This window comes from Notechis scutatus, chromosome 1, assembly GCF_049901735.1.
Source record: "Notechis scutatus isolate UNSWTSFEM ecotype Mainland chromosome 1, rNotScu1.2, whole genome shotgun sequence".
NCBI classification, from domain to species: domain Eukaryota; kingdom Metazoa; phylum Chordata; class Lepidosauria; order Squamata; family Elapidae; genus Notechis; species Notechis scutatus.
The window spans coordinates 506768-521679 of NC_142009.1; the positions used below are offsets into that span (position 1 = coordinate 506768).

Here is a 14912-nt window from a genome sequence, read left to right on the forward strand (position 1 = left end):
GAGGGCAGGAAACGTGGAGGGGAGCTTGGAAAGGCTGCAGATCAACAGGAAGAGCCTGCCCCCACCCCTCAGGGCCGGGACCAAGCCCAGGACTGGCTTGCTCCAGGGGGAGAAGGCAGAAAGAGGCAGAATGGAAGAGGTAGGTGGGACCTTGGAGGGCGCCTGGGGGTCCCATTGGGGAAAATCTCCGGTCCAATTCGAGGGTTTCTGAGTCTCCCATCAGGAACTCCAGCGACATCCCTTAAGCAGCCCTTTGTCACGTGAAGCGCTCCAACGTCCTGCTTTGGAGGCAGCTGGGGTGGTCTAGTTGATCTCTGGGGGAACCCTGGCAATCAACCCGAAGCGTAGCAATCAGAGGGCCTTCCAGCTCCCGGCTTCCTTGCCTGGCAAAGCTGCCCTGAGCTCGCAAAGGGTCAGCTGGACGGAGGCTGCATCTGGCATCCCAGCCCCAGCCCCAGGAATGGCCACCTTGGCCTGGAAGCCAGGAATGGTGGCTTTTCTGGAGGGACAAACAAGTCATTGTTCCTGGGGAAAGCACAGGAACACACACACACACACACACACACACGCACACACACACATTCCTGGCTTCCGATGTTTAATTGGGGGAAGCATCTCCGGGCTTCCTGCCCCATCCAAGGTGGGTCCGCAGCCCTTGGCCAAAGCGGATGCCACCCTCCAGGGCCAATCTCTGGCACAGTGGCCCTTCGGCCTCCCTTCCGGGGCCTTTCCGAGTCCCCGAGGTGGCTTGCGGGGAGAGGGGGGGCCAAAGGAGAGGAAGACCGGAGATTAGACTGTCTGATCCAGCATTCCTCAGTTTCCTTCTTCTTTGAACGACCCCGTCATCCCTGGCGGAGTGGAGTCTGGGCAACTGGATGGAGTGAGCTGAGTGTTTGCTGGCCAGACGCCTTTCCTGTTGCCAGTGTGGAGTTTAGTTCAGCAGATACATAATCTTAGAGTGCCCAGAGAGAGAAATATCCAGTGGTGGGATTCAACCGGTATAACAACCGGTTTGGTGAGTGTGCGCTTTGCCAAATGCATTTTGTTCATTTATTTGGAACTTTTATATAAATGTCCCTTTTCTGGGAGCTCTGAGCAATTAACAGCAAAGCCCACAATGTAGAATAGAATAGAAATAGGAATAGGAATAGAAAAGAAATTAGAAGAGAAGAGAAAATAGAAGAGAAAATAGAAGAGAAGATAGAAGAAAAAATAGAATAGAATAGAAGGATGGAGAGGAGGAGAGGAGAGGAGAATGATGGAGAGTGGAGTGGAGTGGAATGGAATAGAATTGAAAAGAAAGAATAGAATAGAATTTAGAATAGAATAGAAAAGAAATTAGAATAGAATAGAAAAGAAATTAGAATACAATACGATACAATAAAATAAAACAAAATATACCTCCGTCCCGCCCTCCTCCTTCCGCCCTGGTGCCTTGGGGATGATGGGTGGGCTGGGGGTCCTCCGGATCTCAGGGGGAGGCTGATGCCCCCCCTTCTCTTATGGGCCGCAGGGGGAGCTTGGCCCCCCCAGCCAGGAGGAGCCCTGCGAGGAAGCCGCCCTGCACTACGAGGAGCGCATCTCCGCCCTGCTGGTGACCATTGTCCGGCTGCAGGGGAAGGTGGAGCGGCTGCAGCAGGACAGGGCCAGGTACGCCCCTCCCCCTGCGCCCCCTTTCCAGGCCCCCTTCCCCGGCCTCCTCCCCCTCTCGCCCAGGAACTGGGGACCCAGCAGGAAAAAGCAGATTTTTTGTGTGTGCTGTGGAGGATTTCTGCCCTGCTGCAGCTCCATCGTTTTCTTCGCCCCAATGCCAGCAGTCCTCGACTTGCAACGGAGCCCAAGATCCCTGTCGCTAAGCGAGATAGTTGTTCAGTGCGTTCGGCCCCCCATTTTAGACCTTTCTTGCCGTGGTTGTTAAGTGAATTGTTTGGTCATTAAACGAATCTGGCTTCCCCCCCATGACCTTCCTTGCCGGAGGTTGGTGCCCAGTGGGGATCACGTGACCCCCCCGGACGTCCCCAGTGCATGCTGGTCGCCAAGCGCCCCTCCTCTGATCACGCGACTAGGGGGGGGAAACCGGCCACCGGTCACTTTTTCAGCACTGATATAATTCAGACAGTCAGTAAATAGAAGGTCGTAAGTCGAGGATTGCCTGCGTGCAATTTCCAGGGGGGGGTGCAGGGCTGCTTCCTGCCTGCCTCGAACCTGGGACAGGAGACCACCCGGAGATGCCAGGGCTGAACAGAATAGAATAACAGAGTTGGAAGGGCCCTGGAGGTCTTCTAGTCTGACCCCCTGCTTAGAGGGGGGCTCTCCAAGGAGGGAGATGAGGGGTCCAGGCCCTGAGTCAGGGCTCCAGGGGGCACCTCCTTTCCCAGCCCCCCTCTCCGCCCCAGCTGTGCCCTCCCCGGCTCCTTCCGCCTGGCACCGCCTCCGTCTCGCTGCAGGGAGGAGGAAGAGGAGGGGGAGGATGGGATCTTCTTCTCCGATTTGGGCTCCGAGTCCACCGCCAGCCTCCCCCGATGCCCGTCCCTCTTGGCCACGCGCCCCAGGATCCCCCCTGCCCAGCCTCCAGCCGCTCCAGGAGAAGGTAAGACCCGCCCAAGAGGGGGCTCGGGTTGCCCGGATGGGAGATCTCGAATTGGGAGCCTGCTGACCGGACTCTTTTCGGGAGGAGCCCCCGGCCTTCGGGTCACACCGGTCTGGCCGGCTGGGCCCTTGGAGAGCCCAACGCCCCCTGCTGCTCCTTTGGAGGGACCCTGGGACAAGAGGGTGCCCTGGAGGCCTTCTAGTCCACCCCCACCCCGCCCAGATTGGTCCCCTCCCTCCCTTTCCCCGGGCGTGTCCTTCCAGGAGGAGAGAATCTTCAAGGGGTCTCCCAGAGCCCCCCCCCCGGCCTCCCCACCCCTCTTTCGGCCCCTCGGGGCTTCCCCTCTGGAGCTGACTGGCCCGGCCCCTTTGCTCCCCCAGAGAAGGCCGACCTGTTCCTGGATGTCCACAAGGCCCTCACCTCCCTGGAGAACGTCCTCCTGTCCCACCGGAAGCGCCTTCCCAGCACGGGAGCCGAGCTGCAGGGATGCACGCAGGTGGCCCAGGTGGGCAGGGGGAGGGAGGGAGGGATGGGGGCGAGTGGCTGACACCCCCCTACACACACCTGAGCGGCCTGCCTCCATCCCTGGAGGCTTTTAGGACGAGAGCGGACAGCCCCCCGGTCTGGAACGGTCTAGTAGGGCCTCCTGCTCGATTAGAGGGGTGGGCTAGAGGACCTCCAGGGTCCCTTCCAACTCTGGGATGCTATATCTCCAGCCAGGAAGTGGAGTGAGCCGCCTTGCCTACTTTTTAACAAGCATCATTTCCACCCAAGTTTTAACAGAATTTTGAACAGAAAGAAGCCAACGCCTTGAACGGAAAGATTCTTTTAAAGGGGGAGCAGAATTCCAGGGGTGTTTCTGCCTCTTCGCTTCCTCCCTGGTCCCACCTGGGCAGCCCTGACCGCCTTGGGCCTGGGGGAGGGGGGCTCTGGGATGGGGGCAGAGGGGTCTCCCCAAGGGCGGGGGCTCTGAGGGGCCGTCCTGCCAAGGCTGGCGGGTTGCAAAGGGGCTGCTGCCTCTGGACAGGGCCTGGTGGTGGCGCTCCAGAGGGACGTCTCGGGGTGCCCCCCCCAGGAGGCTGAGGGCCCCCCCTGCGAGAGGATGGCCGCCCTCTACAAGGAGAGGAACGCCGCCCTCCGAGCCCAGCTGGAGGCCCGGCAGGAGGTCCTCGGCCGCTCCAAGGCCGCCCTGGCAGCCCAGCAGCAGCAGCGGGACAGCCTGCGGGTCAAGGTGAGGGGCGCGGGAGGGGGGCTGGTGGGGGCCGCTCCTCTTCTGTCCCCCCTTCCCATCTGGGTCTTCTCCCCTCTGGCCAATCCAGCTGCCCTCCTGGGCAGGAAGGGGGCGCTCTGCTCACGACTGGCGCAGGCCAAAGGTTGGCTCCCTTTGCGAAGGGGCTTCTCTGCCCCCCGCTTTCCTTTGGGGACCCAGTTTCTGCTGCTGCCCACCAGATCCAGCAGGGGGAGCCAGAGGCCCTGGTGGCCCCGGAGCCTGGTAGCCTTGCCGGGACCTTTCCCAGGCGTTGGGGGCTCTTCTGGTGGTTTGAGATGCTGGGGATCTGAGGAGGGAAGGGAGAAAAAGGGGGAGGGAGGGAGGAGAGGAAAGGAAGGAAGGAAGGAAGGAGAGAGAGAGAGAGAGAAAGAGAGAGAGAGAAAGAAAGAAAGAAAGAAAGAAAGAAAGAAAGAAAGAAAGAAAGAAAGAAAGAAAGAAAGAAAGAAGAAAGAAAGAAGGAAGGAAGGAAGGAAGGAAGGAAGGAAGGAAGGAAGGAAGGAAGAAGAAAGAAAGAAAGAAAGAAAGAAAGAAAGAAAGAAAGAAAGAAAGAGGAAGGAAGGAAGGAAGGAAGAAAGAAAGAAAGAAAGAAAGAAAGAAAGAAAGAAAGAAAGAAAGAAAGAAAGAAAGAAAGAAAGAAAGAAAGAAAGAAAGAAAGAAAGAAAGAAAGAAAGAAAGAAAGAAAAGAAAGAGAGCAGGGAGGGAGGGAGACATCAAACCCACCAAAGCTGAAAGCTGTCAATCACACTTCCCAACGGGGGGCGTCTCATGCCAGGGAAGGAGGCCGCCAATTATTTGGGGGAGCAGCGGCCCTCAAACAGCCCCACCCTGGGTACCAATGACTCAGTTCCTGCTCCTGCTCCTTCCACCTTTGGAAAGGAATGCTGGGAATTTGCTTTTTGGGGGTGTTCCTCGGTTTGAGTGACTCTCCTGCCCCCCCGTCTCTCCGTCCAGGTGCAGGAGCTGCAGGAGAGCCTGTCCAGGGCAGAGACCTGCTTTGGTGGAGCCCCCAGACCCCTCTGGGAAGGAGCCCAGGTGTGCAGGGGAGACACCTCCAGGGCGGGGTGGGGGGGGGGGGGCATTCAGCCCCGGATCAGAGGAAAGGGGGGAAGAGGGTTCAGCCAGAGGCAGCTCCAACCCTTGGGGCGGGAGGGGGAGATTTGGTGTCTTTTTGACATGCCTCCTGCCTTGCAGGACCCCGCTCAGGGGCTACTCAGAACGGCCTCCATCCTCCCTGGGGGCTACCGGTGCCCAGCCTGCCCCCACCCTTCCACCCTCGCCCCCGCAGAGCTCCAGAGCAGCCTGGAGCAGCTCCACAGGTAGGGGTCCCTGACGCCCCCCTCCCTTGCTCGGCCATGAGCAGCCTGTTCTTTGGGGGAAGCTGAAATGGGGGGTGGCTCAGCAGGCAGAGGGTTCAAGACCCCCCCAATTCCTGTAAGACTCTCAGCCAGGGGCTCTGGGCAGGGAGACCCCGCTTGACCGATTCGTCCTGGGGAGGGGGTTGTAACAGTGCCCCATGACCCCCCCCCGTCCTGATCTGAGGGGTGACCTAAGGAGCAGAGAGGCCCTGCGGGGGCCTTGGATGGGCCACGGCCTGTTTGGTTGCCCCCCTCCCTCATTTCTCATTTCTTCTTGGGGGAGGGGCCTTTTCTCGGGGAGGGGGCTCTTGGGGAGTCAGGAGCCCCCCTGCTTGCAGCTGCCTGGGCTGTACTGGGCCCCCAGGGCCCCTCGTGAAATGGGCCCCCTGCCTTGCCCCCGGGTTACACGCCGTAGTAGCGGCCCTGCCCTGACCGGCACTCTCTGCCCCGCCTAGGCGCCTGGAGGGGCTGCGGGGCTGAACTGGCGCCTCTCGGGGCCCTGCAGGAGTCCAAGGCAGACGCGGAGCAGCTCAGCCTGCTGCTCGGACAGCAGGAGTCCCACCAGACTGGCCTGGCTCTGGCCCTCCGTGGCAGGTGAGCCCCCCACTTAAGGGCTGGCACGACCCCTGGCGGTGACTCTGGGCTCCGCTGTGGTCACTGCAAGTCGAGGACCTCCAAGCTGAATCTGTGTCCCTCCCTTTCGTAGCCTTTTCTGTCTTGGGGGGCTGTAATAAATAAATCAATAAACAGCAACACGGAAGGAGGGGAACCCAGGAAAAAGGGGGAGGGGGTTTGAGCCCCTTGGGGGGCCCCTCTTCCTGGCTTTAGCTGAGCTGCAAGGAGAGATTCTGATCTGGGCAACGTGGGGTGAATTGGGGGCGGGAGATGGGCAGCCAAGGCCAGCCTAGGGGGCACTGGGGGGCAATTGACAGGCCCCTTCCAGGCTGCCCAGCCTACCTCGCAGGGCTGCTAGGAGGGCAGAGCAGGGCACCGGCCTCCCCTCGATCCAATTGGACTCGGTCTTTGCTGGGGGGCAGCATCTTCTCGGGGAGGGGGCTGGGACTCTGGGTCTGAGTGGCCCCTGTTCCCCCTCCCCTCTTGACCCCCCATAGTGAACGCTGCCTGGAGGCCTACGAGACCCTCTGGGCTCTTACGGCCGCGGACCAGACGCCCAGCGCAGAGGGGAGCGGAGGGACCCTGGGCAGGTGAGACCTCCGGAAGGGGGGGACCCTCTTTCCCCCCCCACCAGAGACACAGCTGGCTGGGCCCCTCCAGCCTCTTCCTCCCCTGGCCCCAAAGGGGGGCAGTTTGGGGCGGGGCATGGTGGGACCCGATGAAGCTTTGCTTGCCACGATGTCAAAAAGGTGTTGAGAGCCTAGAACAGAAGTTGGTCCCTTTAAGACGGTGGACTTCAACTCCCAGAATTCCCCAGCCAGCAAAGCTGGGAGTTGAAGTCCACGGGTCTTAAAGGGACCCTGTTTCGGACCCCTGTTCTAGGAAGAGGGCAGAGAAGAGCAACCAAGAGGATGAGGGGACTGGAGGCTGAAACATACGAAGAAGAAGAAGAAGAACGGTTGCAGGAACCGGGCCTGGCTGGTCTAGGGAAGAGAAGGACCGGGGGGCGGGGGGCGGGGGGGGAGAGCAGCCTTCCGAAAGGATCTGCGGGGCTGCCCCAAAGAAGAGGAAGGGGTCAAGCTACTCTCCAAAGCCCCTGAGGGCAGGACAAGAAGCAACAAGGGATGGAAACTCCTCCAGGAGAGAAGCAACCTGGAATTAAGGAGGAATTTCCTGACAGGGAGGACAATTCGCCAGTGGAACTGCTGGCCTCCAGAAGTTGTGGATGCTCCAACACTGGAAGTTTTTTAAAAGATGTTGGATCACTATTTGTCTGAAGTGGTGTAGGGTTTCCTGCCTAAGCAGGAATAACACAGTTGGAAGGGACCTTGTGGTCATCTAGTCCAACCCCCCCGCCCAAGCAGGAGACCCTACACCATCCCTGATAGGTCCAGCCTCTTCTTGAAGCTCCCACAACTTCCGAAGGCAACTCCAGTTCCACTGGTTGATGGTTCTCCCTGTCAGAAAGTTTCTCCTTAGTTCCAGGTTGAATCTCCCCTTGATCATCCATTGTTCTTTGTCTGGCCTTCAGGGGCTTTGGAGAATAGCTGGACCCCCCCCTCCTCCTCCCTGTGGCAGCCCCTCAAATATTGGAAGGCTGCTCTCCTGTCTCCCCTGGTCCTTCTCTTCCCTAGACTAGCCAGGCCCAGGTCCTGCAACCGTCCGTCGTATGTTTTAGCCTCCGGTCCTCTAGTTGGTCTAGAAAACCTCCAAGATCCCTCCCGATTCTGCTCTTCTGATTATTTTCTGCCCTTTATGCCTGCTGTTGTGATGGAGCAATTAGTTTGCAGGCAGAACAGTTTGCATCCTGGGCTTGTGGGTCCTCCCGTCACTGGAGGCTTTCGAAAATGGCCTGGAAAACCCTTTGACCAGGGTGGTGTGCCTTGCCCAGGGGTTGGACTAGATGACCTCTGAGGCGTCTTGCAGCCCTAGCATTCTATGACATCCCCCTCTCTGGCATTTCCTGGCAGGGGCATCCAAGGACCCCAACGCTGCCCTGGAGGAAGCTTCCTGGATTTTGCAAGCCTGCAGCAGAGCCCACGGGAGCTCCTGGGACCAAGAGGGGGTCCCAGACAGGTACTGGGGGGCTGGGGGGGCTGGCTGGCCTTCAGCATGGGATTTGGGGCTGGGTCATCGCAGAAGGGAGAGCAGGAGGAGGGCCAGGAGGAAGACCCGGAGAGGAAGGGGCTCTTGGCATCCAAAACTTCTCTGGAGGAATCCAGTTAGTCTTAAGTGAGGGACCTTCTCCATAAAACTGTTGGGTTTCAGACAAAGCGGCCTGGGGAATTCTGGGAGTGGAAGTCCACCAACTTTAAAGCTGGCTGGGGAATTCTGGGAGTCGAAGTCTGTTAAGGTATTGAGATTTAATAGCTGACCAGCTGCTGTGAGGACGCTGATGCAATGAGGATGAGTCAGCAGTTTATTGCCGTTTTAAGACTGAGCTTGGGTCAGCAGCGGCATTGCCACTTTAAGAAGTTGTCTATATAAGAGAGGCCATGAGAGGACGTATCTCTCTCTCTCCTCGGTTCTACCTCCATTGGAGTTCTCCCTGCGGAGTAATGAAGATTGATTGCTTGCCTGGTATGTGCCTGACACATAGATGTATGTATATAGCAGTCTTGTATATAAACCACTGTTAAAAAACGAAGCCTCTGGGTGCTGTGTTGGGCTTCTGGGTTGTCCCACAATAGTAGTCACGCTGCAAACACTCTGACAAATTCCACCAGTCTTAAAGCCGGCTGGGGGATTCTGGGAGTTGAAGTCCACCAGCCTTAAAGCGCCTGCTTCCTTTTCAGTTCCCTGCAGCTGACAGGCTCGGAGGTGGAAGCCAAGCAGGGGCTGCGGGAATGCATCGGGCACCTGCGGGCCGAGCAGAGGTCGCTGAAGCTGCCCGCCCACCCTCCACCTCTGGGCCTGGGCACTGTGGCCAGCAGGCTCAGCGCGGGCATTGCGGCCAAGGTAACGGAGGCCCTGGAGGAGGCGCTGCCCGGCTTGGCCACCCCGCCCCGGATGCCAAAGGGCCAGTTGCTGCGGGAGTTGCACAACACCCGGGTGAGTCTGCGAGGAAGGGGCAGAGGGTGGGGAAAGGGAGATTGGCCCTGGGTTCCTAGCAAGCGAGAGCAAAATGGGGCAGGGCCGGGTGCTCCCGCCGGCCAGCCACAGGTGGCCCTTTTCCCGTCCTCCTCCATGGCAGGCAGATTTCGCTTCTCTCTCTCTCAGCTGTTTTCATGGGGTGGAGGGGTGTTTCCTTCCCTGGGGTTCCTCTCCCGGCCCCACTTTTATTTTCTTCCTCTGCAGAATCAGGGCTGGCCAATTGCTCTCCGCCCCTGTTCAGTTGGTCCTCAAGTTATGACCACAATTAAGCCCAGAATGTATGTGGCTGACTGAGAAATGGGTTAAGTGAATTTTTTGCCCTGATTTTCTCACCAGCATTTTTAAGTGAATCAGTGCAGTTCTTGAGGGTCGTTAAGTGAACCCTTGACTCAGATGGTCACAAAAGGGGGTCACCTGACCCCAGGGAGGCTGTGGCCATCATAAGTGTGAGTCAGTTGTCCAGCCCCTGAATGCCAACCCCCTGACTACAGGGAGGCTGCAGGGGCCCTAAAAGGCCCCCTTTTCTCAGTGCTGCTCTAACTTCAAATGGTCACTAAATGCACTGCCGTAAGTCGAGGACCGACAGTTGCAGCATCCTGGGGTCTCCATTTGTGACCTTCCCAGCCGGATGCAGACAAGCAGCATCAGTGGGGAAGCTGGACTCACTTAACGACCAAAGGATTTGCTTAACAGCTGCAGTGATTCACTTAACAACCCCGGTAAATAAATAAAATTGGACATGACTCACTTAACAACCATTTACTTAGCAATGGAAATTCTGCTCCCAACTGGGGTCGAAGAAATGATCTGAATATATTGAACAGACCCAGGTGGCCCCCTCTGCCCCCCCTGCCCCCCCAAGCACCCGGTTGGTCTTCAGAGGGCGGGGGGATGCCCTTGAACCAAAGGGGTCTGGCCACGATGAGCCTGAATTGCATTGTCTGGGGGGGCCTCCAGATTCTGGAACTGAGGAATGGAATGGAATAGAGAATAGAAAAAAGAATATAGAATAGAATGGAATAGAATAGAATGGAATAGAATGGAATGGAATGGAATAGAATAGAATAGAATAGAATAGAATAGAATAGAGAATAGAATAGAATAGAAAATGGAATGGAATAGAAAATAGAGAAAATAGAATAGAGAATAAAATAGAATAGAGAATAGATAATTAAGAATAGAATATGGAAGGGAAGGGAATGGAATAGAACAGAACAGAACAGAAGCTGGAAGGGACCTTTGAGGTCTTCTACTCCAGCCCCCTGCTCAAGCAGGAGAACTCCCCTCTCCTGCACCCCCAAAATGCCTGGGGGGGCTGTCTCTGGCCCCCCCTTCCCTCCCTCCACCTGCCTCCTTCTGCCCCTCCCCAGGAGGCCTTGGCTGACCTGGGCACCAGGCTGCACCTCACTGCCAAGGCCAAGCAGGGGCTGGCACTGTGCACCCACACGCTCCCCGCCCAGGAGGCCGCCTGCCTGCTGCTGATCCAGACCCTCCAGCGGGAGCACCGAGACCTCCTCTGGGGACAGCCGGACTCCTCCTCCACAGAAAGCAGCAGCAGCAGCAGCGAGGAGGAGGAAGACTCTGGGGTAACAAGCCTTCCTCACACTCCTTTCTCCCCATCATGAGTCACCCTGGAGCCAGTCAGGATCGAACTCTTGGCGGTGGGCAGAATTAGGCTCCAATGCCCCGTTCTGACCACTGCGCCACCAATGGCTCTCCCAGGGAGGCACCTCTCTTAAAGGGGATGGACAGAGCCTTGAATTGGACCCGGAAGCAAATCGGCAGCCCTGCAACTCCCTAAAAGAGAGGGGACCCCGGTGCAAATCTAGACATGCCCAAACCCTGCAGGCTGCCGCATTTGGAAGCAATTGAAGCTCTGGGGTACTTTCCAAGGGCAGCCCCACCCCCCCGGAGAGCTCGTTGCAGTAGTCAGTACGGGAGATGACTGGGGGGAGGGGGGTTCGTTGGTCCAGGTGGAGCCCCCACAGCCCACCCCCCAAAAAAGCTTCCGCCCTGAGCAAGGAGCTCAGCTGCTTTCTCCTCTGCCGACATTCAGGCCTGGGTGCCCGACGGAGCTCCCTACAGGCCGCTTCCAGCTGCACCCAACACCGCGGAGGGAAGCCTGGACCGGAGGAAGCCGGAAGCCCTGGTGCTCTCAGTCCTGGAGACTTTGACTCGGTAAGGTTCCCTTTGCAGCGAAAAATAAATAAAATAAAATGAGTAATAATAAAATGAAATATTTAAAAAATAAATAATAATATAAAATATTAAAAAATAAACTATTAAAAATAAAATTATAAAATAAATAGTAAAATAAAATAAACAAAAGATTAAATTAAATTAAAAAATAAAATATAACATAAAATTCAAAATTACATTAAATGAAGAAAGAAAATAAAAGCGAGAGCCAACACTCAGCGGAACTCTCTTCTCCCTGTAGGGGTGTGTGTGTGTGTGTGTGTGTGTGAAATGTTGTTGGGTTGTGGGAGAAGGGAGTGCCCAACTGCCCCCTCTTTGCTCCCCCCTCTCAAAGAAAGGGATGAGCAGAAGCCCCACACATGCACCCCCCAGGAGAAAAGCAGGCTGGGCCTCTGGGGCCTTTTGGGCAGAACCCCTCCATGCCCCCCCAAAGAATGAGCTGGAAAGACCCCCCTTCCCCTCATCCCAAACACTGAAGGGGGCAGGATAGGGGAGTTTTCTTCCTGCCAGCCCCCTCCCCTCCGCCCCCTAAATCTCCGGCAAGGCAGATCAAATTGCTTGGATTATTTTTTTCACTGTGGAAAAACGGTCCCAGGGATTGGAAGTGCAAAGTGCAACACGCTCACCTCTGGCACACCAAAGACGCCCAGCTGGGATCCAGGCGGGAACTTAGAGCACCCCTGGCGGAGTTGGGGTAGAAAGTCCGTGTAAACCGGGGGTCCCCAAACCTCAAGGCCCCTTTAAGGCTTTTGGACTTCAACTCCCAGAATTCCCCAGCCAGCAAAGCTGATCAGTGGCTCCCAGCATAGCTGACTGAGGGATTCTGGGAATTGAAGTCCACAAGCCTGAAAGGGGCCTTGAGGTTGGGGGCCCTGCCCAGGCCCCCCTCGGTCTGAGCCCCTGGCCAGAGAAAGAGGGGTGCTCTTGAAGGGGATCCCTTCGTTTCCCTCTCGGTTCCTGGGGAGAAAACCACGAAATCTCCCTTCCGCAGCCGGCACGCTGCGGGGCTGAACGTGGGTCCTTGGCTTACGACCACAATTCACGACAGAGTCTCTGGTTTTCAAGCACGGTCGGCTGTTGAGGGAGTTGCGCCCCACTTTACAAAGGTTTTTTTTGGGGGGGGGGAACGAATCATTAAGGGAATTACTGCAGCCATTAAGTGAATCGCGTGGTCGTTAAGCGAACCTGGCTTCCCCACCACCCCCACCTTTGACTCGGCTGGGAAGGCTGCATGGGGAGATCCCGGGGACTCTGCAACCGTCATAAAGAGGAGACAGTGGCCAAGTGTCCGAATTTGGATTGCGTGGCCACGGGGGAAATGCTGCAATGGTCATAAGTGTGAAAACTGGTCACAAGACATGTCATTCAGTGTCGTTGTAACTTTGAATGGCCACTAAATGAATGGTTATAAGTCGAGGACCTCGCGGGGGTGGGGTGAGCCAAGGCTCCCTGCCCCCCCACCCATTTTGGGGGACGGGTGGAAAGGAATGCGCCCGCCCCCCCCCCCAGATAAGAGCAGGGCTCCCTCTTGCGGCCCCCATCATCCCCTCCCGGCCGGCGATAGAAGCCAGGGGGCTGCTGACCCTGGGGAGGGGCTAGGGCCGCCTCCCCCCACCCCACCCCGAGTGGGCTTCCTCGTCCTCACCTTGACCTCCTCCGGCTCTTTGCAGGATCCGGGCGCTGAAGGAACGTCTGGAGGGCCTTTGGGTTGCCCTGGAGGAGAAGAGCCAGGACTGCAGGGCCCACGAGGCCCAGGAGCTGGAGCTCATGCAGGAATTCTTCCAAGCCCATAGGTAGGGGAGGGGAGGGGCTGCCCCTTTCCCCCGCTGGCCCCTCAGCCTCCGGACACCCTCGGGGTGGGATGAAGACTCCACCACCATGGACAGCAGCAGTCTACCAGCCTTGTGGCCCCTTGAAGAGGTGGGGACTTCAACTCCCAGCTTTGCTGGCTGTGGAATTCTGGGCGTTGAAGTCCACAGGCCTTAAAGGGGCCACGGCTGGGGCGCGGAGTGGCCGGGAGGGAAAGAGGAACTGGGCTGTCCCAGCCTCCTGCGGCCCCTTGCCCCCCCACCCCAGGTGTGTTGGACTAAAACTCCCACCACCCCCTCCGCCAGCACACCTGGGCAAGACCCGTCCTGCTGCTGCTGCCTCTTCCAGCCCCTCCCTGGGCAAGGGGGTCCCCCAGGCTGCCCGGGGCCCCTCCTCATCCCCCCTCTCTCTCCTCGCAGCGCCCTGCTCCTCGCCTACCAGAAGGCCCGCCAGAAGCAGGAGAGCCAGGTGGGGCAGCTGGAGACGCAGGTGGGGCTGATGACCAGGCGCCAGGCCAAGCAGCGCCAGGCTCTCCTGCAAACCCTCCAGCAGCTGCAGCGGCCCCCAGGGGCCCCTCCTGGCCTCCCCCAGGCCCCTGGGCCCAGTGAGAGCCCCCTGGAGCCCCCCGGGAATTTGGGGGTCCCCTCTTCTTTCTGGAGCAGAAAGTGAGGCTTTGATGGACACCCACAAGCCCCCCCAACGGAGGACCCAGGTGGTTGGGGGCACAAGAGGCTCTGAAACCCCTGAGAAGCGGCATATAAGTCTAAGTGCTCTGGCTATTTCCTTCCTTCCTTCCTTCCAATAACAGATCATCAGAGTTGGAAGGGACCTTGTAGGTCATCTAGACCAACCCCTGCCCAAGCAGCTGTCTTTCCTCCCTCCCTCCCTCCCTCCCTTCCTTCCCAGTGGTTAGAATACATTATTGCAGGCTAACTCTGCCCACTGCCAGCCGTTCAATTCTGACTGGCTCAGCCTTCCTCCCGTCCTTCCGAGGTGGGTCAGACGAGGCCTCCGGTTGTCTCGGAAGATGCTGCAGAGCACCGTGAAGCAGTCTAAGCGCTGCTGGTCTTGCCTGCCCTGCAGCTGTGGGCTGGGCTGCCTCTTCTCCGGCCGTTCCCTTGGCCACTTCACCCAATCTTCCCTGCCTTCTTTCCCAGCGGGTCGCCATCCTTCCCAGGGCCAGAGGCACCCAGGCCTCACCAAAGGGGAGGGAGGGAGGGAGGGAGCGGGTGGTTCTTCTTGGCTCCTGGATCCCTCAGGATCGGTGAGAAGCGATCCTGTCACTGTTTTGGGGGGGGGGTCTTTGCAGGTTTGGGGTTTTCTCAGAAGTTCTCGGAAACACGAGGGTTTTTCTTCTTCACCTCTTGAAGAATTAATTCATCTGTCCCACCATTAACCCTCCTGTGCATCATCAACCTGCAACCTTTTTCCCCCTGTGAGCCCCTGGGGGAGGCAGCCACACATACTCGAAAAGAACATGTCCCGGATGTGGCAAACCTCCCAAGGCTGAAGGCCGTTGTAGCTGGCCATTGGGTGGGTTTCTTCTCTTTTAAGCAGCTCTTTTTAACTTGAATGTATTTTTACATTAAAAAAATTAGTTATGAAAGAGGGTTTGTTTTTAATGATGGTGTTTATAATTAAGGGGGAGGGGGAAGAAAGAAGAGAAAGAAAGAAAGAAAGAAAGAAAGAAAGAAGAAAGAAAGAAAGAAAGAAAGAAAGAAAGAAAGAAGAAAGAAGAAAGAAAGAAAGAAAGAAGGAAGGAAGGAAGGAAGGAAGGAAGGAAGGAAGGAAGGAAGGAAGAAAGCTCAACATGAAGTGGTTCTTTTTGAGATCAACATCAGCAAAACTGGGCTTGCTCTATAAGGTCTGCAACCTTGGTCAGCGGGGTTGGTCTAGATGAGAAGACCTCCAGGGGTCCCTTCCTGCCCTGGGAGCCTGAAGCTGCAAAAAAAACAAGGATCAGGGAGTCGATGTATCCGGG

The 14912-nt window shown here is 57.3% G+C and overlaps 1 protein-coding gene across 1 annotated transcript; it reads left to right on the top strand.

The window, feature by feature from the left end:
* Window positions 1–11: 11 nt before the first annotated feature.
* USHBP1 (USH1 protein network component harmonin binding protein 1) lies at window positions 12–14535 on the top strand. The gene is made up of 15 exons (XM_087954514.1): window positions 12–139; window positions 1514–1650; window positions 2448–2590; window positions 2971–3129; window positions 3598–3821; window positions 4812–4921; window positions 5052–5176; window positions 5671–5809; window positions 6328–6420; window positions 7790–7906; window positions 8626–8881; window positions 10294–10509; window positions 10980–11101; window positions 12793–12915; window positions 13351–14535. The coding sequence occupies exons 1-15, from the start codon at window positions 131–133 to the stop codon at window positions 13598–13600; spliced, it is 2223 nt and encodes a 740-aa protein (XP_087810640.1). The 5' UTR covers window positions 12–130; the 3' UTR covers window positions 13601–14535.
* The last annotated feature ends 377 nt before the right edge of the window (window positions 14536–14912 follow it).

Bases quoted from the DNA above. Each gene is read 5' to 3' on its own strand.
- USHBP1 (XM_087954514.1), top strand. The intron at 4,922-5,051 runs GTGGGGGGGGGG...CCTGCCTTGCAG, and splicing joins GGAGACACCTCCAGGGCGGG to GACCCCGCTCAGGGGCTACT. The intron at 10,510-10,979 runs GTAACAAGCCTT...GCCGACATTCAG, and splicing joins AGGAGGAGGAAGACTCTGGG to GCCTGGGTGCCCGACGGAGC.